This window comes from Ptychodera flava, chromosome 9 (genome assembly GCF_041260155.1).
Source record: "Ptychodera flava strain L36383 chromosome 9, AS_Pfla_20210202, whole genome shotgun sequence".
Taxonomy (NCBI): domain Eukaryota; kingdom Metazoa; phylum Hemichordata; class Enteropneusta; family Ptychoderidae; genus Ptychodera; species Ptychodera flava.
The window spans coordinates 35035956-35063018 of NC_091936.1; the positions used below are offsets into that span (position 1 = coordinate 35035956).

The window sequence follows — 27063 nt, forward strand, 5'->3', positions numbered from 1 at the left end:
ACAGCTTTCATTTTCAACACTTGACGACGCTGTAGGCATCAGAACATAGTACGTTATATAGTACTTCTTTTTCTCTACGAGATTCAACCCGCCCAACACGGGACATTCTGAAACTCGGAACTTCAATCCAGCGCCACTGGCGGTTGAAAGTGGAGAACGCGCAATCCAGGCAGTGCGCCGCGCGATGTCGACGTAAATGTTGCCTGGTAACCATTGAGCGCGGACGTCAATCATTGGTGGTCTTGCAACAATCGGTGGAGAGAAGAGTTAGTGTTCGTTCCGTATTATCAACGCGCACAACTTGCCGCTAACATCGCCGTAACCATGATGCGAAAAAGATGGACAACGTCGTAAACAACACTGTGTGGGAATCGTCGTCAGCGACGCCGACGTGACCACGGAACAGTGTGTTCCACTTCTTTTTTTTAAAAAAGAAACTTCGTCGGAGATGGCATCCGCGGCCAACACCAACGGAGACTGTTTAGTGGAAGTGGGAGAGGCGGACGATGGCCTTGCCCCGCGGAGTCCAAACCTCTGTCCCAACCACCGTTGGAATAATGGCCAGTTCTATCTGTCGCCGCACACAACAGCGATGCGACTATGGGAATGTTGTATCGTAATCACCGTTGCAATAACTTTCAGCTTGGAAATGTTCCTCGCGGCTTTTGACTCCCAACTGTTAGTACTCTGGGTGATCGCCTATCTCTTCGACTTCATATATTTACTGGATATCGTCAGACACTTCTTCCTCGGTTACATGGAGAACGGCATTCTGATAACGGACCGTCGGAAGATAAGGAAGCATTACCTGCTCACAACATTCATAGTGGATCTTTTTACGGTTCTGCCATTGGATTTACTTGTCTTCATATCCCCGGGCGTCGTCCCTGGCCACATGAAACGTTTAGCGCAATACCGATGCATAAACAGGCTTCTTCGAGTACATAGAATCCTAAGTTTCTTCAGTAAGTACAACCAACTCTCATTTTTAAAATTTTATTTTGATTTCGATTCGTGTGCCCCATTAATTTTCACGGACTCACTAAACTGGCAGTCCATAAGCTAGGCCGGGTTATGACCCCCTATCTTTTAAATTGTTTATTGTCATGTCCCTTTTCATGACTTACCGAAGCGAAGGACATTTTATTGGGCGGACAGCGTGGTCGACTGTCAGCCGTTGCATTGTGTTCACGCCTTGTCGTAAGTCACCCTATTGGTGTCATCCCTGTGTTGGGCCCCAAATGTCCACGCCGGAACACGTACACGTCCTGACACACATATACAAATCCAGACTGGTTCCTATGTGTAATTTGGCACTGGCTGCGGGTCACTCCCCACCGCCTGTGCCTTACTTGCACCCGAATCTATGGACTCATAAGCCGATTAAAAGATTTATATTGCCAGAAAAATTACCGAAGTGCACAATGGTGAAGAAAACTATTGTCCAGTGTGGAGTCAGCGTCTGTGAAAGGACATTGTGTTCACAGGCATTCAACTCAAGTAATCCTATGAATTTCAACCAAACAATTTTGCTGTTGACATGTATTGCTTTAAATCAACTTGTCAATGACTTTATATGTCGAATTGAATGTATATCATAAGACAAAAATCTCTCAAGCCTTTCTAATCAGAAGGGTAGCTTCATGTCATAAAGTCAGCGTTTCGTACCTCATTGTTACGTATACAGTTTTTGTTGTCGTCTTTCCATTGTGTCCTTTAAGTCATCGCCGATAAACTTTGAAAGAAGTCTTACCGGTGAAGAAAGTATTGAAAGAACTTATCCGATGACGTATATAATGTTGAATCCCCTCTAGATCACTTGTCGTCCAAACAGCCCGGCTTTGTGAACGCTTCCTTAACTTGGTAAAGAGTTTGATAGAGGGCCGTGGCGGGTTTTGAAAGTAGGGTAGCATTTTAAAGATTGGACATAAAAAAACTGGAGCCCGAGCTCTCTGATATATTTCTGTTATCAAGGGAAAACTGTCTGTGTATGCCAAATGGAATGGTGAAAGGTCGTTTGGAGAGTGACGTATGAAAATATCAACGTACGATATGACGTAGTCTGTTGGGAGAAATCAGTTGGTCGTGACAGAAAACCACAAGTTTTCTTTTGCGGCCACCCTGACATACATGCGTCTGTTTTGTCGGCCACACGTCACTTGACAGCAGACAGTTAGGATCCCCTCTGATAACCCCAATGTCACGTGACCCTTGAAGAACTGGAAGGTTACTGTTTGGTGTCGATTTCAGCTCCAGCGTAATATAGCCAGAGTTTCATGGCTTGCATTCCTACATGTTGTTTTCACCTCCGGTCGCGCTCATTCAACCTTCACCCCTTGCTTTCATTTTTTTAATTTTTCATCAATTGTTTGTCTGTACTTTGTCTTTATCGATACCACCACGACAGCAACAACGCATGATGGATGTTATATATATATATATATATATATATATATATATATATATATATATATATATATATATATATATATATATATATATATATATATATATATATATATATACAGTGTATTATACACCAATAATTGTCAGAAGGTTTCACTGAAGAAAAGCGCCAAGTACGAAAATGCTGAACACTACACATGGCAAAAATAACGGCAAAGGGTTATTGTTATGGAGTCTGGATTTCATCTTTTAAAAAACTTCTACCGATGTTCACATGTGTGTATATATAATGTATGTATAGTCGTGTATATGTGTGTTAATATGCATATATGTATGTGTGTACGTGCGTACGTATATGCGTAAAGTATATTATGTATGTGTATCAATATTTATTTACACAGACAACGCGACAAAATATATGTACATCGACTTCTTATATACGCACATATTCGTATACACATCACCATTGGTATGCGCACAACAAGTGCACTTATTCGTATGAACTTTTTAAAAAATGTCTCTTCATCGCAACCTTCAAATGTATGACGGGAAACAGTGTCCATTTCTTTGATGGTGCTCGTTTCTGATAAGTCTTGAGTCATATCGTTGGTATAATCGGTATCGCGGAAAATTTAAACAAATACAGCATGAAGCAAAACGAGTCTACGACAAAATAGTAGTCTAGTTCTGATAAACGGCGTTTTTGTCCTTCGCCCACATTAAAACAATATACTCCAAAGGATTTTAAGAACACTTGTTTTCCTAATTTGTCCAGTCAACGAGTCCTTTCTAAAAAGAGGTTCAAATAATGGTCTCAATGAAACTTTGATGCAATATGTTGAACCAGTCTTCTTTCCTGTCCGACACTTGTCGTTCATGTCGTTTTTTGCTTTGAATAATGAACAACACACACTCAGCATCAAGCCGTTCCGATAGCCACCGAATCAGATACCGTGCCAAAGAATCGAAATTACTCCACTCGTTTCCATGGCAATGTCAATACGGGCGCGACTTGGAAATGCATAGAGATAACGTGGTGAATGGGGTCCTTTGTCGACTCGTGGCAGGTGTAATTTCCGCGTCAGTCTCGCGCAAGCGCTGGAAAAACGATGGAATAAAATAATAAGCATGCCTTGCGTACTTATCGAAGCCACATGTTTGATAATTTAATAATTGCGGTTGATTATCCTGGTGAAGATGGCGTGAATATCGAAGTCGAGGCTAATCTTGATTGTATTAATTATTTATTCTGATCGATAGATTGAAATACGCCGCCACGTTATATGTTATGTCCCCCTTTCGTGCTATGCGCCATTGTTAAATTTTGCGATATTTATCGATGTCCTGTTAAAATACTCTTATCGCAAAAACTTCACAAACTGTATGCACTCAAATATAATCAATTCTATTTTTAGTTTTTGTAGCTTTTTTGTTTGTTGCCACCGTCCACGTCATTATTCTCGATGCCACAATCGATTGCCTCTTGAAAGAACAAAACGACGACTGTTTTTGGAATGAAAATTTAAAACGTGCATACTCGGTTTTTAACTGGTCTTGGTTTATGAAACTTTAGCTAGTTGATACCTGTTTCGTGCCGTAACAGAACCACTACAACAACATAATTACTTCAGCGTTCGGACTAAAGGTTACTGATACAAGATATTTAAAATCTAAGGTAGAACGCGCCTCAGGGACAGATATTCGTACTCTCAAATGTTATCAATACATCTCTGTTCTACCACTTTTGGGTCGTTCTAAATCTCTTTGTGTAAGTTTCACCGTCTTACGAAAATCGAACATTTTATTTTTCCCTATAAAGTTAACACAGGAATAGCGGCCATTTTGAATTTTAAAAATCGTGAAATCCCAGGTAATATGTCTCTCTTGTACCAAATTTCTACTCTTGATTTCTAAGAGAATGGTTGAAAGTTTCATTGAGGAAAGTTTGAGCAAAAGTTTTAGTCTTTCACTTTCGAGGCGCATGCCACATTAAAGAGAGAAATTAACCATCGTAAACTAAATGCAAAGGTAAAAATTGATAAAGATCAGCATATTGTTTAATTAAAGTCATATCATATTTAATCCGACGGTAGCAACAACAAGTTACATCGCGTAGAATCATCTTGTTTTGGATTTCTTCATCCTCAGGAAACAAAAGATATGAAAACAACAACGTTGGGGTTGAACAAAGGCGAACACGAATCGATAAAGAGTGGGAAGAATATAAAAATACAATTTTGCGGGGATATTTTCGGATTATATTCGGATTAATCCCTGATGACATGCATGATTGCACAACACAACATGACGCAGATTCATTTCTTGCCTAAACCACCATGATGCCTGTTTTGGCAAAGCCTTATTGTCTTGTGATGTAAAGACTATGCTTCAAACAAGTCAACATAGAACATGATTAAACGTACATTGAAACGAGAAAGATTAGAAAATTATTTCACATGGCAAGAATGATGTGTACGTAGCGGCGAGACGGAGCTTAATGTCGTAGCAGGTCTCTGTAGAAGCCCGTGATTGTGCCATCCGTGGCGACATGGACGTGTGTTAAAAGTTTGATCCGAACCGTGAAGCATCGACGGTCTAGTCGGTATGTGTCCAGTCACCCTGGTGACAGGGAAAATGCGACCCCGCCACAGCTGTGCGTTGTAAAACAAATGAGGTTCGCATCGAGACCCCAAACAGACTTCATATTTTCCTGTGGTCGGAAATTTATGAAGTTTACCTCCAAATCCGACACTTTTATGTCAAGAACCCAGCGGAGCTTTATGACTATTAGAAAACATCTGGCCTCGTTCCCATCGGCCTGCTGAAACAAAATTGTCGCCGCAAGTATAGTTTGGAAAGTGTGCGTGCCAATCTAAGAGAACACTGACTCTTAGCCCTGAACACACACGTGGGAGGAGATTTCGTAACGACTTTGAAGAACGCGAGTGACAGTGGTCACATCAAGCAGATTAAAGGCACAAAGTAAAGTCAGCCATTTTTCATGTATTTTGTTTGATGCAAGATACTTCTTATATTGTTTGACATGCTGAAAGATACTGAATAAATGGGTGACCATGCATATATTCGAATCGGGTTTTAGACAAATTAAATAAAACCATCGCAAAAATGAATCAATGGTTATGACCATTAATTCATTTTCGCGATGGTTTCGTGTATCGTGTCTTTAACTGTGGTCGAATTTATGCATGGTCACCCATTCATTCAGTATCTTGTCAAACAAAATAAGTAGTATCTCGTATCAAACAAAATTCATGAAAAATGGCCGACTTTGTCCCTTTATAACAACGTACGTTTGATGTTCAGGACGTAGCGAAATTGCCGCGTTTTTCAGAAAATCGCATCAGTGGGTTTCTTGATGCTAGCGCAAAAAATAATTGGGGGGTTTCATACGAGGAGTGTTTCCCTTTCTGATGCCGCTTTTGTCCTAAATATATGCAAAATTACCAATACGTGAACGTCCATGTCTTGATTAAACCACGGCTCATCCTCAATTATCGTCACGGTGTTGAAATGATCGTAAGCAATAAAGGCAAACAACGAGTGTTAATTGTTGCCAACAACAAATGATCGCTTAAAAATAGGCAAAAACACATAGAAGATCTAGATTAGAATGTTCACTTGCAGGATAAGTAGAAGCCTATTTCATCGATGCTGCGCCTTTTCGATTTTGAAAGGTCTTCCAAAATTGTTAAATTATAACGGTAAACAGAACTAACATGATGAAAATTGTGAGTTGACCCTTTCAGCCCCATTTCCTAGTCTAGAGGTCCAACTTTACCATAGAAGACAATTGGATTGGTTCAAACCACAGTGGTGAAAAGGTTAAAGTTATACCATTAATGGCTCGGTATGAGGCGGGCCTTGCCCTGCATCTCAAATCTTCAGAAATTGTTCTCGGAACGACCTGACTCAATCTTCCGGCCTGACAAGTAAGCCGTTTTAGAGTAAATCAGTATGATCGCTTATCACCGCTTTTTCGTAATGCTAATAAAGTATGAAAATAAAATTAATCCATCGCATCAATTTAATAGTGATCTCCATGACCTTTTAAAATCGCAACATTTCCCAGTACCACTTACTGTCCTTTATATTGCAAACACTCATTGGTCAAAATGTTCTTGCAAATGCCTCCATGATTAAGTGTATATATATATATATATATATATATATATATATATATATATATATATATTATATATATATATATATATATATATATATTTACCGTCCACCATTTGTAGATGGACACGGCGACTATTAATTAACATTGTCGTGATTTTTCAAACTACGAAAGAGAACACTACGTTTATTTTTACGTCACATTAAGTATTCGATAATTGAAAAATGTTCAGATTGTACGGAAATCGTTTGACCTGTTTGTATTGACAACGGGGAAGGGAACGGGATATTTTAGTATAAGTGGAACGGGATATTTTAGTATTATAACAGATACAACGTACGTAATTACAACTTCAAATAATTTAGAGTTATATTGTGCATTAATCTACACATTAAGTTTCATAATTTCTTCTCTTATTAGAGTATATATGTTAGACAAACCCTGGACTGCCAAACAAAAACATAGGGACACTCATAAAAACACAGACTTCCACACGGGCTAAGTGGGGGGGGGGGGGCTTGGGGTCAGGGAAAATTGCCTTTACATACCAAAAAGTTAACTCTTGGATTAAGCGCAAGCAACATCTGCTGACAAATGCCATTTGAAATACCCAACATCTTTAAAAACACGAAAAATAACACCGTCGCAAAACAGAGACAATTCAAAAGGTAATTCATACTATTAAATCTGACAAGCCACAAGAGAACACAGCTTCAATACAGTTGTATCCATACGTATTGAGAGAATTAGTCCGCGTGTAACAGGTTTTCACCAAGTCATTGGTCGGAACGCCGTGCTACATCGGATAAAACATAGCTTTCACAGGAACCGCAGATCGCTTGGAAGCCCACCAAGACTTGGAGGGTTTTTAACCCTTTCACCCCTAGTTCCCTGTATACAGGTCCAACTTTACCATAGAAAACAATGGAATTTGGACAAACCTTGGTGGTGAAAGGGTGAAAAAAACAACGAATGTACGAAAAACAACTCACCAGAGTGTCACTTAGTTACTGAGCTGCAAGTACTTTCTGTTGATGGAAAATTAGAGATTGAAATACCACTTACTTAATCATTGTTTGTTTGTTGTTTTATTTTGTTTGTCTCTGTGCACTCACTGCAACCATGCATTTCGACATTTAGCAAAGATTAACGGTTGTCTAGAAATTTGAAAGAAGTGTAATTATCATGGGAACCAAGAGAGTATGATGTGTGAGTATGATGTGTGCCAAGATTGCAGGCCAGAACAGTAGTCAACCGGAAACCCGCCGCATAAATACACGTTGGTCGATTGTGACAGCCTTTAATTCATTGAAGAGGGAATAGAACACGACAGCGTCGGTGACACACAGACATAAAGAGCACTGCTCATAGTATTAGAATGCTCCTTTCGCTCATGCATTTGTACAGAAATACTGGAACACTGCTTCTTTACAAAAAAAAGATAAAGTTCAAGGTGTATATAGTTCTGTTGTACTCTGGGCCATCCAGCATTTAAGCTGTGCAATAAAATTCGTAAGTATAGACGCAAGTTCACACAGAGCAAAGTAACAAGCTGTAATAGTGTCTTTAGACACACATGAATAGCGGCCAATCGACCTCTAGCATTCCCCAAGAGAAGGCCAAAACACGAACTCGTTACTATGGCGACGAGGCCACACACAAACAGTGACAAATTCGGATTTAAAGTGGCCAATGTTTGGGCATCGTTGATTTGTGGAAACGAAAATACTGGGCTTTGTGGACTTAGTCGTCGTCGTGTTTTCCCATGGTGTGTTTTGGGTCGAAGGGTGGGTAATCCACGCTCCCCAACGCCAGCTTTTAGTTCAAGCAAGCACAGTCCTTGAGGTGATCTATTTGGGTAGTAATTGAATCTAAAGTTCCCATTGTTGAATCTCATTTGATAGAAAATGTCATAGGTGTTGGTTTGGACAGCAACGATCGAGAAAATGAAACAATGACATTGGGTATCTCGTCTCGCTCCCCGTATAACCCACAATGCGCCGCTGACTTCCCGAACAATGCGCGTCATATATCATGTGTAATTACGGTCCCAAGGTGGTTTTGTCCGGGAGACGCTTTGTGCATTGTTCTGTATGACATTAAAAGTGCAATGAGTTGTAAGTTTGAAAGAGTGCGTACCTGAGACCAGGCCATTCATTGCAGGAAATTGTATGTAGACAATGTTCTGTCGGTATTAAGTATTTTCTGCTGTTCAGTCTGTAATTTTCTTAATCATATATCAATCTGACATCTGGGTTGCCGTTGCTCGTACTGTGCGAATAACGTCTCTTTATTTATGCAGAGGAAAATCGTAACTCGCCGATAAAAAATTGAGGGTAAAAGAAATCGAAGTCAATAAAATGTTCTGTGTTTACTTGGTTAACTTGTGATGGTTTGCCCCATGTAACACATGTGCCGCTAACCAACCGTGACTGTAAGGTGTCCGTCGAATTCGGCCGAAAATCACACGAAACAAGCGTTTTTGAATCAGATAAGTATCAGGTATGAACTTTTAGAATGATAGGGAACGATCGACGGTTGCATGATAGATGAACTTGTTAATTTTCACAGTGAAATCGGACACGGAATGTTACATGGCGCGGTTTTATAGCCATTCTGTTCCTGACTTGGGGTATTTCTCGCTTCTGTATACTCGTCTATGGGGCGAATAGTCCCAGAGCTGAATAGCCCTCGAGCGACTTTCATCTATGCAACCCATTGTTTAAACCGTTGCTTTAGGTTGCACCTTAAAAGGGGGAATAAGTGATACCTTGAAATATTCTAATCTCCGTAAGACACAAAGCAAGTCTGCAACCCCAAGTATAGAGATAATTTTGATTATGACTTTGATTGACGTTTAAATTGGAAGATACGGTTCTTTATTGAATCTGAAGGCCGTTGGTTAACACAACATACCTGGGGCGATGACTTCCCCCCCAAAAAACAAAACAAAGCAAAACAACAACAACAACACCAACCGACCAAAAAGACCAAAAGACCATCCCGGTTACTGTTGAATAGCATAGCCTAATGTGGCAACAGGAGGAGGGCGCATTGTTAGCTCGTATCGGTTAAATTGTTGTATTTAAATGACATCGCAGTGAATTCTCAGTGGATGGTTTACGATACACTCATCGCCAAGAAATGTTCCATCGATAGAAAACGACATCGAAGTCTCTCAACTCGAACGAGATGCAGAAACTTGTTATGAATGAAGAAAAGGATACTCAGAGAATCTAAGATAATCGCAAATTGCAAATCATGAATAATTTTTGTATTATGATCATGATTTAATTTCGATTATTCTGCTTCATCCTTATCATAAATCCCTGCCATTCACACTTTATAACCTGAAAATTGCTAGAGTTATAAGAAAAGGCATTAAGGTATATGCACCTCGAAAGTGAAAGACTTAAACTTTTGCTCTAACTTTCCTCAAGGGATCTTTTAATCATTCTCTTTCAAAATCAAGAATAAAAATAGGGGGTCACCGTGCAAATTTTTGTAGTAGAGAAACAAATTACCCAAGATTTACCGATATTAGAAATTCAAAATGGCCGCCATCCCTGTGTTAACTCTATGGAGAAAAATAAAAATTTTCGAATTTCGAAAAACTAAGCCGGTGAAAAGTTTTCTTTCACCAAGAGCTTTAAAATGAATCCCCACATGTGGTATATCAGAAAAGAATTGTAAAAGTTTGAGAGTCCGAATGTCTGTCCCCGAGGTGCATTCTACCTTAATTCTATAATATGTGAGTATTGACTGCATTTTGCACAGTTTAACTTTTGGGCGTTCCCGAAGGTCTACATAATCCGTGTACACTTTTCTGTGAGAAATAACAGATTTGTTAACTGTAAAGTAACGGCTAGAGTTTCATTTTTAATCGTAGTAAAGCTCTTGAAACGCTTGGTACTTGGCCAGTTGACAGAGCGTTCATGATATTATTGCGTGCAGTCATTGCCGACAAAGTTAAATTCAGGACCTGAATGATATAATTATCTGTACCATTAAGTCACGATTTTGACAACAAAATAACATACGTAATGTGCTGATAGGACACACTTAGCACCGAGTTCGCACGTGACATTTTTTGTGGGATCAAAAAAGGGCAAAACTACAACATTAAGTCATGTCTTTTAAACGTAGAAGGAATAAACACACTATATACTGCTGACCATTTTCGTTTATCATGATCGACTCGTCGGCGAAAAAATCTTTTAAACATGATAAAACGTTTCTTGCCTGTCGTGCAGTCGATATTGGACCGCTCTCTCACCTTTAATTACACCGTAATCTCACCATTGATGTGGTGGTTACTCAATGTACTTGTTTGTGCTACACCCGACAACGAAAAAGGAATTCTTATGAAAATCTTTCAGAAAATACGAAATAGAGGGGACAGAGGAAAAAAGACTTAATCCACAAAGGAGACCGCTCAATGTTTACACCATTCACTGTTGCCAAAACATCGAAATGAAGCCGGCAAAAGTTGAAAACATCGATTTCTTTGTCGTTCAAAAATGGTAAAATAAAACAGTAAGTGTGTCGGTGGACATACAAAATAGAGGGACAATGGAAGCCATTTTGTTGCATGCCTTTGAATACGTGATTCTACAGGTTTACAAATCAACAACGGATACAGAGATTTTCAATAAATTTGTCTTTGTGGTTACACAGGTCTTTGTATAGTAGCGTGTTTTGATCACACTTCATTTTAATGAAGCCTTTCGACTGATCAGAGATGGGCGTCTTCTCGTAGCTGTTTTTGTAAGTCTTCCACGTCAGCTTTCCTTACACGTTGCGAACTACAAAAATGTGCATCGGGAAGATCTGAACATAGACCCTGAAGCGAGACCTCCAGGGTCTATGCTCTAAACGTAGAGTCCAACGGTGGTAGACCTGCCCCGATTCTATGGTCTTATTAATATCGTAACGGAGTAAACTGAAAGAATGAACTTCAGCAGACCGTCATGTTGATAGTGGGGTGACCGCGAAACCCACATCGGCGAGCCAGTAACTACCACGTACACCAAAATTATAGGCAGAGCCAACGACTAGTGAGCTCTTGTGTAAGCTAACAACACCGCTCCAAAGCGAAGTAGAAACGACAACACTATCTTCGACATAATGAGGATAGATGTTTCTGCATGATCAGTTATATATATATATATATATATATATATATATATATATTATATATATATATATATATATATATATACATATATATACATAAATTTGTAATGATATCGTATGATGTGTGTTATGACTAATTATATTTAAACTCTGAAACGGTTATGAAATAAGCTTCTTTTTGTATGATTTAACCAAACTATGTATATTTATCACCAGATTTTCTTTCGCTGTTATGCGGACAATGAGTCCGAAATAAAGTCTATAATATATATATATATATATATATATATATATATATATATATATATATATATGTATATATATATATGTATATATATATATATATATATATATATATATATATATATATATATATATATATAGATTATCCTATTATAACACTTTGTATATATTAGTATATCACTGAAAATTTCGTACTTTTGGAAAAAAATACGAAATTAATACATACCGATTATGTAAATACACTAACAACCAGTGGGTCGTCTCTAACACGACTTCTTTGTCGGGAAAGTATAAGTTAAAATCAGTCGTAAGCGTTTTTCCAACAGGGGTTAAATAACGGGTATTCAATCGATGTATCACCGAATATGGACTTGTAGATTTTAGATCTACAGACCCTCATATTGATATACAACATGGAATTCTCGAGGTTTACAAACAACTCAAACCTTGGCGTAATCTCCGTACTCGGAACGTCACAATATACGTTTTTCAATACTAAAGTCTCACATGAACTCTCGAGGGTCTATGGCTTATGTTAAGTTTTCATGCGAATCTGTTAGATTTGAACTTTGTCGCGTCATCTCCAAGGCGATGCTGGTTCAGAGTTCGTCAGTAGTGCGATAGATTGTTAATGGATGGGGAGAAACTTTCATCACAACACGAACCGCCACATCGACCTCTTCATGCCCCGTTTGCAACGTTTGTTGCGGTGTGATGTACGCGTACAGCTGCTCACGTGACCCATGTTTGAACTGTTAAGTATAATCCCATGGATGCGGTGACATTAATCTCCAAAACGCATTTCCTTCCCATTAACCCCAGAGCACCCCGTTGCTGTGATCCTGACGTCTTCCCTCTGTGGTTGTGCTGGGTTCCGACCTCAGGAAGACAAAGCAGATTATTTGTCTCACAGTGAAAACATAAAACTGCCGAACAGAATCAATCCGTCTGATTTTTTTCAGAATTTGAAGAGCACTATTTCATGTTTAGATATTTAAAGAACGATGTCTGTTGAAAAGATGCTCGCGATAATTACTTTGTACTGGCGGGCGCATACCAAGTCACAAGTTTGTCCCAAACCAGATATTGCCACGTGCAAAATCTGCATACAACACGGGCGACATTTTTCACATAGGTGACCAATACGAAAGCGATTTTCCAACACGTTTTGGAAACAGACATTATTAGTGAAAGATGTCCAACTACATCGTTTAATGAATAGCCTTCTGTTTGTGCTGTGCACGTACAAAGCAAAGTTAGACTGTTAGAATTTATCACGCCGTCGACGATAAAATTCGTATGTATGTTTCCAATTATGTTGACTTAAGGCAGAATACGCCACGGGGACATATATTTGGACTCTTTTACTAGCCGTTTTAGTCTACCACTTGAAGAGGCTCATTTTGAAACTCATGGAGTAAGTTTTCACCGACCATTTTTTTGTGAAAAACAAAAAAATTATTTCCCCAAAGAGTTAATACAGGGATGGCAGTCATATTTTATTTCAAGCGTCTGTAAATGTTGGATAATTTGTTTCTCAGGCATCTACCAAATTTTGCACAGTGACCTCTGATTTTCTTGGTTTTGAAAGACAAAGAAAGACAAAGAAAAAAGAAGAGGGCAAACTTCATTGGTTTTGTTTTAATAATTAAAATATTAGCTTTAGCTAAAATAACAAAGTCATGTCAAAGAAAATCACGAAATCGGTATATATATATATATATATATATATATATATATATATATATATATATATATATATAAAACAATATATATATATTTGTTATTTTATATATATAATAACAATTATATATATAATAACATATATATAACTTGACATTAAGTAGTATAAATTGTTTCTTAATATATTTTACACGCGACTTTTTGGACTCATTTGTTTGTCAATGGATAAGGATTGTCCATGTTTGCTTAATATTGCCCGACACAGTAATTTCACATGACCATGACAGAGATTGTAAGGCTAATCTTTATGAACCACATTTGGCTTTTTGTGATTGCACGCGCAATGTCGTCAGGGTGGCATACGATGCTTTTCGACCTCTTCACACGTCGTGTTATCTGTAATCGCATGCAGCGTTTGCTTTGATAGGGCAATATAAATGCAGATCTAGTTCACGGGCGTACATTGTACTATATACAAGCTTTTTGAGTTTTTGCAACGTCCCGAAGAACGCAATGTGAATAGGCACCAGTCTCGCACATGTCAAATTCTGTCCGACGGAGGAGTGCGCATCTGTCCTCCTTCAGCGCGCCCATCGTAGTCCGGCACCATCCCTCAATACAAGCGACAAGTTCAAAGAATGATCATCGACAGGCCGAGGTTTGTTTTTCCAACAAACGTTATAAATAGAGTTCACACGCCGTTTGCGGTACCGATTTAGAGATCGGGTTTGCCCCTGAACAGCGAACAATCGGTTTGTGTGAACGATGACGGTCTGATATTACGTACATGGCAAATTTAATACTTGCAATGTTGTAATTTGCGAAAGTGTATAAAGCTTGTGTGTCATATGGTCTTGTTGTTCCAGCTTATTGATTTGATTAGGGTACTTTCCTCTGGAGGCGTCGTCTTCATAGTTTATAACCACACTGCTGGTATTACATGTTGGCGCGGTGTGGGCGTTCTGGCAGTATACGATTTCATGTCGGAATTTGCTTCAAACAAGAGCCAGAAGTCAAGCTATTGTGAGGGTGACGTGGCCTTCAGTTCCCGGTCTGGGACGACGCCTGACTATTCCGGTGTTCCTCAGTGCAAGTAAACGTATCGAAATTTACAAGGTCACAAGGAACGGAGAAACAGTAGCATTGAATTCGTCGCCTCTCTTTCTTGTATTTCTTTCTGGAAGACAGAAAATAGCACTGTATGATACCTCAATCATTTTCACTTTAAAGACTGACTTACAACTTTGAATCAATCGCATAAAGGCATAAACTCTTTCTCTGCATGTGGATCTAGCCTAGCGGCCCTCATGTGTCTTTCATATGGTAAAAAATGAACGAATGTTTTAAAAACAGCTCCCAGAGTACATAGACTCCAGGGGTGAAATGTGACACACAAACAATTCGAAAAGTGATATACAGTATGGAGGAAACGGCCTCTCATACATCGTGTTTTTTGTCCATTGTACGTCAGTTCGTACAGAGTTCAGATGAAATAGCAGAAACTCTTGTTGACGAAAGTTTAGGTTCTGCAATAATCAACGGAGCAAAGAACTTTCTGAAATTCTGACTGTGTAATCCAAAAGAAATAATATTTTTTTTATTGAAAATCAACATGATATTAGTTTTCAACGTTTTCCGAATGGTTAACCAGACGTGGCAGAAAAGTCATCATCCTTCGTAGAAAAATAAATGTCCAAGCTCCATGTGACAATGATGCATTGTGGTATGCGCAATTCATCCTATCGGTTTCCGTTTTCAATCTGAGAGGGGTTTAAGAATCTACAACAGTGATTTTATTAACTTAAGAGAAAAATTATCTTGTGAAAGTCAGTTTAAGACCTACATAAAACATCCTGGACACATGTTTCATAGTATATGCTGTGTCTTAAATTTATTTTAGTTTTCAGCCATGATGCTTTTAGCTTTTTCGAAAGTGAAAAGGGGAAAACTGTATTTTGTGTTGGAGAGAGAGTTGCCAACTGTCCTTAACGTGAACTTTGCTTAAATTCTACCCTGTTTGCTTTTCCTATGCATAAAGATATGGATATCATTGGGATTAAGTTATCCGTGTTTTACGTTGAAGTGTTTGTTTAGAGGGAGCAGTTGTCTGTTTCGTGATTGGGATGTTCACTCCGGGGGATTTGCTGCGAGCGGACAAACGTACAGAGAACGCGAACGAGAGTCTCACACGACCTGAGTAGCAGGTCAAGTCTAATTCGAGTCACATGATTGTTTTGCTTTGGAGGTGTTTACTTTATGCAAGCGGGCGCCAATATGCGCTGACTTGCGTCATTGCGAGCGACTGAGATGATTAAACGGCTATCACTCTCTCGACTCGGTAAGGGTGTAGATCGCATATCGCAATGTGGCGCCCACTTCAGTATACTGCTTGTTAGTGAAAGCATCTCAAATATGACCGGGGTGCTTTAAAACAACAAGGCCACGCAGGAACGCGAACATCCATTAAGATTACACCGGTGAAAGTTCTATCAGTAAATATAATAATACCCTTGACACTCTGTCGATATTTTGATAACAGTTCAGTGACAGATGTAAGTTTAATGGCCCTCCAGTGAATTGCAACCCAAACCTTCCCACTTTTCATGTAAACGTTCGTTTAGCTATTCGGATTTCACAACGGACCAAGAATCGCATTTTCTGCTTCTTGTCCCTGACCTTGCTGCTGAAGAAGTACATATTGGTTGCATTTCACTGTTTTCCCGTATAGTACCATTTGTGGTTTGTTGGCTAAAAGAGCCATAGAGAGCGGCCAGAGGTCAAGAGGTGTTTGACTTTTTGAGTTATGTCTACCATGGTTAATACGAGTAGTGGGATTCTGCTAACATAACTTAAGGCAGTATGCGCCTCGAAAGTGAAATACTTTTGCTCAAACTTTCCTCAATGACACATTCAACCATTCCCTTGCCAGATCAAGAATAAACATCGGGGGTCACCATACAAGAGAAACCAAGTACCTAACATTAACCGATATTTGAAATTCCAAATGGCCATCAATCCTGTGTTAACTCTTTGGGGGAAATAAAATTTTCGATTTTCAAAAAAAAACTATGACGGTGAAAGTCTTTCTTATTCCATGAGCTTCAAAATGAGCCTCCAAGCGGTAGATCAGAGAAGTATTGTAAAAATTTGAGAGTCCTAATGTCAGTCCCGAGTCGCATTCTACCTTATTGAAGCACTAAAGAGATCAGGCTTACCATAAGTTACAGACGGTACAAGTGGCTGACGACAGATCTAGGCACTAATTGTATTTGACAATGACCTTGAATAAGCCAACATACCACGGTGGAGTGGTCGTTGTAAAGTATCTGCCTCCGAGTCATTATCTTGCCTTTCCCGAAGACGACTTGTTTGTTTACTTATTTTGGTTAATTTATTTTTCTATTTACATGTCCTGTGTGGACATTCAATACATAGACATATTTTTGCACTGCACAAGGCCAATTTCGTTGGATGTGAAAATTCAGCCTGAACGAAAGGAAATGATGTCACGGTGACAGTGACTTTGATCAGCCAAGAAATCATGTGCATTGTTAATTTTGAAAGAAAGGGTTCCCTGACGAGGGGAAAATAGCTTCCGATAACTACGACGCATTTACTTAGTCTTACAATTGCTTCTAAACAGGAGAGTGAAATTTCACGAATCTACTGTTTTTATTAGCGCTTGCAAGATCAGTACAATATAACTTTCAAATTTCATCATATCATAATCGGTTATCAGCATCTACAAAATATGAATATGGAAGAATTGACGTGGCGATGTACAAGATGTGATCAGATTTAACCGTATCAGTTGCTAAGGGTTGACGAAATTCATTACAGCTTGCTCATAGAGTGTGATTTTATGACATTAAGCTTCCAACTCTCAAAACAGTCCATCGCCTTGCCCCCCTCATCGTCTTGTCCTTTTTCTGAAATGGTCCTGTGCCTTTGAACGTCTGTATCGCTGTCACAATCACAGTCGACGTCTGTTGGTATGGTCCTTCTGCTTTTAAAGTAAGATTTGAATAGTGAACATCCGGCAATGATTGTAAACCCCGCGTGTTCAAATTTACCCGATAAAATTAATTGAAAAACATGCAGGTGCTCATTTTTTGAAAACGATGATTGGTGATTGTCAGGAAAAATGACTTGTGGTATAATTGGTCAGTACAAATATCAAGATATATGTCATTGGCGTGTTTAAGGCTGGACAGTGCCTTCTTGTTGCACAATCGTTCATATATTGAACCCCGCTGGAGCCTATACGACCGTTGAGGTGCGTTGGCCTTGTGATGGTGTCGTTCATTTCTGAAATTATTCTTTACACATCCCTGTAAATGTTATGCGATAAAACGCCGACAACACAACATCCTACCCTCGGGATAACCTAGTCAGAAATCTAAAGCAAGTGCCGGTGTGTGCTCAACCATTCTTCTTATCATTCCGGTCGAAAAGGTTACTGTTTCCCCTCTCATCATCAGGGTTTTGTTGATACCTAATGTTTTCAGCAAGGAAGATCTGCTTATATACTTTGAAATAGGGTTGAATGGTTTTTCCATGTCCGTCTCTAAACGTCAAATTTCGCAAAAAATAAAAATTGGTTCGACTTTCGTCAATAAACGGACAGAAGGTGATAAGATTCCCATGCAGATAATTTTTCCTTTTAGAGAACAGATATTCGGACTCTAAAAGTTTTACAATATGTATTTTGGCCTACTACTTATGGGGGTTCATTTTGAAGTTTATGGAGTAGGCTCTAAATAAAATTTTTGCCGGCTTAGTTTTGTGAAAATCGGGAATTTTATTTTCCCCATAGAGATAACACAGGGATGGCGGCCATTCTGAATTTCAAATATCGGTACATATTGGGTAATTTGTTTCTCTAGTATCAAAATATGTCCAGTGACCCCCGATTTTCGTTTTTGATTTTGAAAGAGAATGGTTGAAAGATTTCTTGAGGAAAGTTTGATCAAAAGTTTAAGTCTTGTACTTTCGAGGCGCGAACTACCTTAAGCCCGATAGACATTTATGCACCGAAAAAAATATTCACTTGCAAGCATGTACATTGTTTAATAATACCAGCGATTAAAGGAAAGTATGACAAAGATACCGACAGTGAAATTATATAAGTACAGTGAAAATATTTAAGCCTCTTAACACAATAACAAGTAGAACACTGGGACATCGAACAGCTTGGTGCTAGATTTGCGCATTAAAAGCTTCTCTATAAAATTTAATTGACATATACAGTAGAAAGACACACCGTGTCTGTAAGCCGTTTACTCAGTAACATACATAAAAATCGAATTTAGCTGTAGCACAAAAGGAATAATAAATAAATAATAATGTTCATTCCCATATAAAATTTGACAGAAAGTGTACTCCATGAAGATTACAGAGAGATTACAGATGGGAAAGAGGCTAAAAACTGATGTCAACTAATCTAGTCTAGCCTCTCATCTCAGAGACAAATAGAAAACATTGCTTACAAGATGCTATGTTTGAGCACTATCGATTCAGGTCGAAAATCAAGTTTACATAAGCTTATAAGCTAAATAGGAAACAAATATGTACATGAACAATGTATTTCAATATTCTACAACTGGTTTGATATTGACTCGGAAGAAATTGTTCGTAATCTGTTTTAAATCTTTAGAATATTTCTATTTTGAATATTTCTTATCGTGTTAGGAATTGTATTCCAGTAAACTTAAGGTGAAGTACTACGAATTACGTCAAAATTAGGTTGTGGTGTCATTTTCTTGAAACTTTGCACAAATATTCTTGGACGTTTTGCAAATGCAAAAATGAAATAAAAAATGGGGGTCACCACGCTCGTTTCCATGGAAACGGATGTTAAAGTGGCGTCGTTAGAAATAAATAAAAATGATATAATTCACTTAAACTAAAGAAAGCAATTATAAAACGCTTAGCAAATGAGTTAATTTCAATAAATACCAAGACTTAAGATCCATATCTATCGAATGTATAATTTTCATGATGTTTGTAAAGAAACTTTAACATAAGTATCGATTACAAAATGACGATATCGAAATTAAATCACTACATTATTTTCGAACTTTCTTCCTGTCGCTTTGACTGGTGTCATTTTGACCAAACTTGGCGAATAAAATCCTGACATAATATCATTTAGTTTACACTTTTAATAAAAGGGTGTCACCACGCTATTTTTTACAATATCTCCAGGTGAATGGGTAATTTGCGCCATATAAATGGGACAGAAATGTTCATATTTCGCTCATATTTAATAAAAACCAGCTTCCTAGGGGTCAAAATATGACAAGGTTATAGGTCACATGTAGTTCTAAGAGACTGGGTCAAAAAATTAGGTAAAAGCGCAATTTCAACAATGACAGGTGGTGTTAAATACATGCGCTTCAAATAACCAATTTGCGGCAGGCTGGAGTTAAATCTGCGCAGAAAAGTTCTATAAACCGCGTGCGCGTCCGAATTCGTCGCACTTTACCTTAACAGAGAACTGGTCTATATTATTATTGGTACTATACTTTGAAGGATAAATGTTGCCTTTAAATCGGGATCTTTATAAGGCTATAAGCATAAATTTTATTTGTATACTGTGCGTCTCTGCAGAGCAAAATTCACATACTTCAGTAACTTTGCCTTTCACAGTGCTCTCATGATAGCAAACTTTATCAACCATAAACCTAAAGAAGACGCAGGAACGGAACGTCGACAATATGTAGACCCATTCACTGGTTTACGAGATTAGGCATGCATATTATTGCTGTTTGCGTTTTGTTGTTGTCTTTACATGTCGTGTGCTCTGTTTTCCCGCCCAAAGTTGGACAATCGCCCATCAATTTAGAATAGACAGTATTTGTTTAGCAGGGATGTGCCACTTTTAGTCTTTTCTTTGGGAGTCAGTTTATAGACTTAAAGGGTAAGGAACCGTCTTTTCTTGCCGCACTTTATGATGGCAATATCGAAGACAAAAACCCACAAAGTCGAGTAGTTTAGTTTTTATTATTGTCTGTTTGCCCATCAAGCATGTCAAAATAAACCTCTGTGCAAAGAATTATAACTGTGCCTTCGCTATAGCGGTGCATTTTGACTCGAATAAACAACATCAAAAAACCAGAATGTCTCCATTTCCACAATGCCTTTTTCGCTAACGGAGGTGTAACTTCGCTGGATGGTCAAGTACTGATTCGGAAGAGTTGTGATAGTTTATAATTATGGTGACATTTGAAAAAAATATACAGTCAGTTGTATTTTTTCTTGCGTATCGAAAACATGCAAGAGATAATGATCAGAGAAAAGATCTTTTATGATGTTTTTAGTTCCACTATTATAGCTTGCTTTGTTAATAACAAAGCCATCAATTCATTGAAATATGAGCATGTCCTGACTTAGACACACATACTGTATACACTGTTACCATCACAACACTCATAATCATGACCATCATTAGCAGTAGTATAGCAGCAGCAGCAGCAGCAACAACAACAACAGCAAAAGACAATAACAATAACAATGGACAATTGACTTCAAATATTCATCTTTTGAGCGTATCATGTGCAAATGAGTGATGAATACCTCTTATTATACAGAGAATTGTTGTCAAGGAAATCAAAGGTTCTTTGAGGAGACAGAACAGTAGCAGCGGCGAAGAGGGGTAAACTTTCCCGAAAAGTGTCTGCCTTACGTAGCAATATATTGTATTATTTGATTTCTTTATTGGTACTAACTTTGCTAGAACCGACAAAAGGTACGAACATGAAATTTATAAAATTATTGGTCACGCGCGAGAGTTTCTCATGAAAGTGAAAAACTATTCAGGGTGGACATGATTGATCTACACGTAATTTTCGATGGCCCTTGGAAATACTGTGATAGAAGCATCCTGCAAGATTTGTGGTAGACGGGCCTCGTCCTTCGTTTCGTGGTAAATCTGCAAAACGTTGAAATTCTACAACGTTTTACGTGTGTATGGTCATAGGTGCTGTCTGAAGGGCCAAGGACAGCAAATTCATACGACGTGAATCAGTTTGATTATGGAATGTTTGCTCTGCATCACAAGTCGGGAAAGTGGGCTGTGTAGATTGAAAAAGCGGTCGGTGCATCACTTTGTCTATATGGCTGTGTCGGCTTTTGAACGAATGCACGAAATACCAGCACGCAGAGCCACCTCGTTGTGAATGGCATTGAAAATACTGCAAGCACATATCTTATCGCCGTGTCAGTGACTCTTTTCAGCTCTCAACTTTAACGAGTGAATGTGGAATAAGGCGGCTAAATCGATCACGACTGTAGCGAAGATTCAGCTGACATATGTGTCGTGTCCTTCCACCCAAAATGCAATTTTACAGACGGAGTTTTTCTCCCTGCTTGGGGAAATCGGAATATTAATATGACACTCAATACTACCTTTTTGTCACACAAACACGTATGTACTCCTCTATTGTTGCAAATGTCACAACATTTCTGTCGTCGGGACTGCTAAAATGCTTTTTCTCACTTACATGTAGGACGTACAGATAATGACACCAACCCCACTTCCGTCATTCACAGCGACAAACGCATAAAGGGGAACTTGGATGTAATCATGATGACATATTAATGTGCCCTTCACAGTTTGTTAGGAAAGACAAATGTTAAACTTCATAAACTTACACCGTCACGGTGAAAGCTTGGAAAGAAACAACATCATTTTCATCGGTGGCAACCGATGATGACGTATACCTAGTTCCCATTGATAATAATCAGTGTATTGATGACGTCATCGGTACAGATAAGCGATCTCCTGTGTTTTAGATACGAATATGTAATTGCGCTTTCACTGGTATTGGAAAAATGGACGTAGCAGTAGCACATGCGCATTTAAGATAGTCAAGTTTGGCTACAGTGTAACACAGAGACAGAAAAAGCACACAATCCATAACTGTTGATGTGCAGTGGATTTTTGACCCATGTATGAACTCACAGAGCTTTACAAAGGTACCAATTCCTTGCTGAGTGGAATCTGATTGTCAGAGATGACACCAACAGCTGACGGTGAAACGTATCCGTCACCAATTGTCTTGCGCCAGTATCCAAGCATCATCGATAATAGTAAAGTACGATATCCTTTACTGAACTGCGCACGACTTTCTGGTTTATCAACGATGCAAGGTTCAGTACGATTTCATGTAAAATCGGAAAAGTGGTGGTCTGATAATATAATAGCCGCCTGCATGGCTTTGTGTGAGGCTATTAGGTCGATTTCGTCATTTCGTGAAAAGTACTGTTATTGTAGTACGCTATGAGCAGGTCAGGGTAAGCATGAAAATCAAAACGACATAGATAGCGCATTATGTACTTTTTGTCAGCAATTTCGGCTTCCTGTGGGTAATGACGTAGGCAATCAACCGCGCACACGCGCTCCTGACTGGCACCAAAGGAAATTGACATCGATTTTGAAATGTTGCCGTGGATTAAAATGCGGTCTCTTTATATTTTGCGAGTGTTCCTTTTAAATGGTCGACAATTTTAACAATTAGAATTGAACTATTTTCAATAATGTGATGTAATTCGTTCATTCATTTCTTAGTGGTTGTCCGGTGTACTTTATGGGTTAATTGTATGGCTGCCGTTCTCTTTTTGAGTTACCAACAGTTTTGGTTTGATTCCCTGAAGCATAGATTAAAGGGAGGTGGTCGTCAGAACTCTGCTTAAAGGTTGCCAGGGACCCCTGCGACCGATGTAAATACTGTATCTAGGGTACGTTGGCAATTGATGAAAGTTGAACATGCTTGTTAGCAGTAGAAATCGTAAAAGTTTAATGTTGCAGCTATGTTGAAGTGATGCATCTAGATATCTTACATGAAATTCATTGTTTGTAAACAAGAACGTCGCACGCGCGCAGTTCCGACGACCGCCTTCCTTTAAGCATAGTCACGTGATCGACTTCGAAAATGATAAACTGACACACACTGATGATGATAACGCACAATATTAAGATAATAGTTTATAGTTTATATACATAATATTCATTTGTTTGAATATGTAAAACACTGTCCCTGTACGCCATGGCTAAAACCATCCAATTCTATTGAAGTCAAATCTTAGAGGAACACAGTCAGTATTACTCAAGTCTATCCCAAGCAATCATTGATTTTCACTTTTGGGCCAAGCGAAAAATTCGCCGCCAAAACTGTTTATAGTGTTGACGTTCCATGTAGTAACCACGCTTCTTTTAATTGTACCATATATGGATGACGCAAATTTACGGTTACCGAGCGTAACGTACGACGAGTCCCGGAATGTGACTTTGGAATTGTTGTACCTTTAATTGTTAATCCATCGTTGCGACATTGCAGCATTGTCATTGTCAGACTGTTTTCATTGAAAAACGAACACTGTGAGTCCAACAGTAAAGACATTCTTGTGAACAAGTACAAACTCATACACTTGGCAATGATGAACAAGAACTGCAAACATTAAGGACAGGTAGAACGCACCTCAGGGACAGATATTTTGGGGCTCAAATTTTTGGAATAATGTTCTGGTCTATCGCTTGTGGGGGCTCATTTTAAAGCTCATGGTGTCAGAAAAATTTTCACCGTGTTAGTTTTTAGAAAATTGAAAATAAAGCTAGATATCCCGGTAGAGTTAACACAGGGATGGCGGCATTTTGAGTTTCATATACCGGTAAATACTAGATATTTTGAATGAATGAATGAATGCTTTATTTCACCAGATGCTTCACAGTATGTACAATAATGAAAATTATCAGAAAACTGTGTATTACTGAAATTGTACAAAGTCAAAGAAAAGAAAAGAACATTGCAATATTGTAAAATCTGGTGGGGGCCATGAAAATAGTCTAAAAGGACTAGTCGAGTTCATGGCCCGTGAGTATACTAATAACTATTCGGTACAAGCTTAAGTGTGATGGAGGATAGAAACAAACACAGATTTAATGTAAATTCAGTAAGTGATGTTTCAATGCAGACTTGAAAACTTGTCTACTTGACAATTGTTTGAGATAGTCAGGCAGCGAATTCCAGTGTTTCACAGCTGCATACCTAATGTTATGTTGTGAAATTGTAAAATTTGAGCCTGGAATACGAAAATTTTCAACTTGTGTTAATCGTGTTGGATACGAGTGCTTTGGAATCTCAAAATAGTGTTCAACTGTATGAGGAAGATTGTTATGTTTCAGATCTAGTACGAAACTTTGCACGATGACCGTCGATTTTTATTCTTGATACCGAAGTTATGAGAGAATTGTTTTACACATACTTGAAATGCTCCTTTATTTTGAGATATTTCCACAGTTCTTACCACGAAACACAAGGTCTGCCACGCGGCAAATGAATTTGCGATAACGCCAACTCCGATACGTTTCAGCTTCGTTGAGTGCGATGTTGAAAGCGTAGTTCGGTCTCCGCTGCGATACCACTGCTGTAAATATTCAAAGGATATATATATATATATATATATATATATCGCCATATATATATAAATATATATAAATATATATATATATATATATATATATATATATATATATATATATATATATATATATATATATATATATATATATAATATGCCTTTATTTGTCGCATGCAGAAACAACATTACTTAGCACAAATGAATGCATCAACTTCTTCAAAACGCCAGCTTGCAGTCTTCATACCACATGCATTTTAAAACACGCTACTCTGGAGGTCAGGGGTCATGGTTATCGGACAGAAGACATGTCCTGCCAAATACGATGACTAACTGGTTGGTGTTTGTAATTTTACTAAAAGTCTGGCGATGAAAAAATGAAGACACTTTTAAACGAATTTTGTGTTCTTATAGCAGCTACATTGCGAGGAACGACGATGTGTACGGTTTTCATGCTTACAATGTGTTCTTATCCTGTTCTTCCAGCACATATTTCGTCCTCTTTTTAGCCCCCGTTTATTGTGTCGTCGAATATTTCCGATAACAATAAGAAAATGCAACTATTGTGATACTTTCATTCGATCACGAATAAGGCAAAGTGAGTCTTTCCATGTCTGAAACGACAAATAATTGGTTTTCTTCAATATCAAGGTCAGTGTTCAGTCTTGTAAATTTCTTCAATCGCTCCTTTGAAAATCAATTCAAAGACGAAGGATTTAACAAAAACACATGTAAATACAAACACATGCATACATACATGTACATCAATTTATATATATAATTATATATATATATATATATATATATATATATATATATATATTTATATATATATATATATATATATATATATATATATATATATATATATATATAAATAATTGAATTTGTATACGCACTAGTTGTGTATCTGACAGTCGAGCAACGTGGTCATGCATTTTGAAGTCATTGACGTCTTTCGTAGTCCCTGCAAACGTAACGAGTAACGAAAATTAAATAAATATATTCAATTCGAGACAGCTCTTGTAAATTCCTATATCTTGCTGTGTCATACGTACGGTTGCTGATAGTAACTGTCATACAGTGTATGGCTTGTAACTGTTCATATTTTATTTCTCATGCTTGTGACTCGCAGCAATATCATATTAGACAGGCAGTTCTGTCTGGCCAAGCATGGCGAATTGTCATTCGTTTTAATATCTGTATAGTTCGTGAACTCACAACGCGTATCATGTGTCGGATTTTTAGCTTGCTTGTCAAAAAGAATAACGCAGAACACATCAGCCTCGTGACAAGGTGACTACCTAATCCAATCTGCATTAAGAAAGGTCCGTAAGACAGAAATAGGAGGGAAAATTATGATCACTTCAAATTATACGGTGTCTGAAACCATTACAAGTTTAATGCAGCTAGTTTATTTGGAATTTGTTTCAAAGCAGGACAAGTGAGCAGAACATACAGCGCCAAATATACCGCTCTGTATCTCATAATCAGCACATCGAATCACTGGCTTTAATTTCCGTATACCATTTGTCACATCAAATCGTGTCCCACTTTCGGCATGATGTCGCCGCAGCCAATCTCAGTATTTCGTTTTTCCAAAGCAAAGGAACGATCAACTTCATTTCGTTTTAATAATCGAGCAATATTTTACATTCCTGATACAAGATGATCGTTCGTAGTTTTAACTCAATACCAAATTTGTCCGACAGAGATTGTAATTTAAACGGATGTATGAATTTTTAGCTTCGCTTAAAAGGGGGGTGGTCGTCAGAACTGCGCGTGTGCGACTCTCCTGTTTATAAACAATGTATTTCATGCATGATATCTATATGCATCACTTCAACATAGCTGCAACATGTATATTTTACGATATTCATTGCCAACAAGCATGTTTCAACTTTCATCAATCGCCAACATACCCTAGATACAGTATTTACATCGGTCGTAGAGGTCTCTGGCAACCTTTGAGCAGAGTTCCGACGACCACCTCCCTTTAGACATCTTCCATTGAGGAATGGAACCAGACGTGAATA

The 27063-nt window shown here is 38.2% G+C and overlaps 1 protein-coding gene and 1 long non-coding RNA gene across 7 annotated transcripts in view; one reads left to right on the forward strand and one right to left on the reverse strand.

Moving 5' to 3' along the window:
* The first annotated feature begins 233 nt into the window (after positions 1-233).
* The window catches only part of LOC139140825 (uncharacterized), a 92214-nt gene continuing 65384 nt past the window's right edge, over positions 234-27063 (forward strand). For 5 of the 6 annotated variants that reach the window (XM_070710262.1, XM_070710263.1, XM_070710265.1 and 2 more), the window contains exon 1: positions 309-965. In XM_070710262.1, coding sequence (XP_070566363.1) covers positions 449-965 — 517 coding nt within the window. In that variant the 5' untranslated portion in view covers positions 309-448. Of the gene's footprint in view, positions 966-27063 lie in introns of all 6 variants that reach the window. The other variant, XM_070710266.1, reaches the window with a different exon arrangement.
* Positions 24295-26696, reverse strand: LOC139139668 (uncharacterized). The gene is made up of 3 exons (XR_011553859.1): positions 25927-26696; positions 25488-25641; positions 24295-25036 (listed from the first exon to the last, which is right to left on the reverse strand). It is a non-coding gene; the product is annotated as an uncharacterized lncRNA (long non-coding RNA).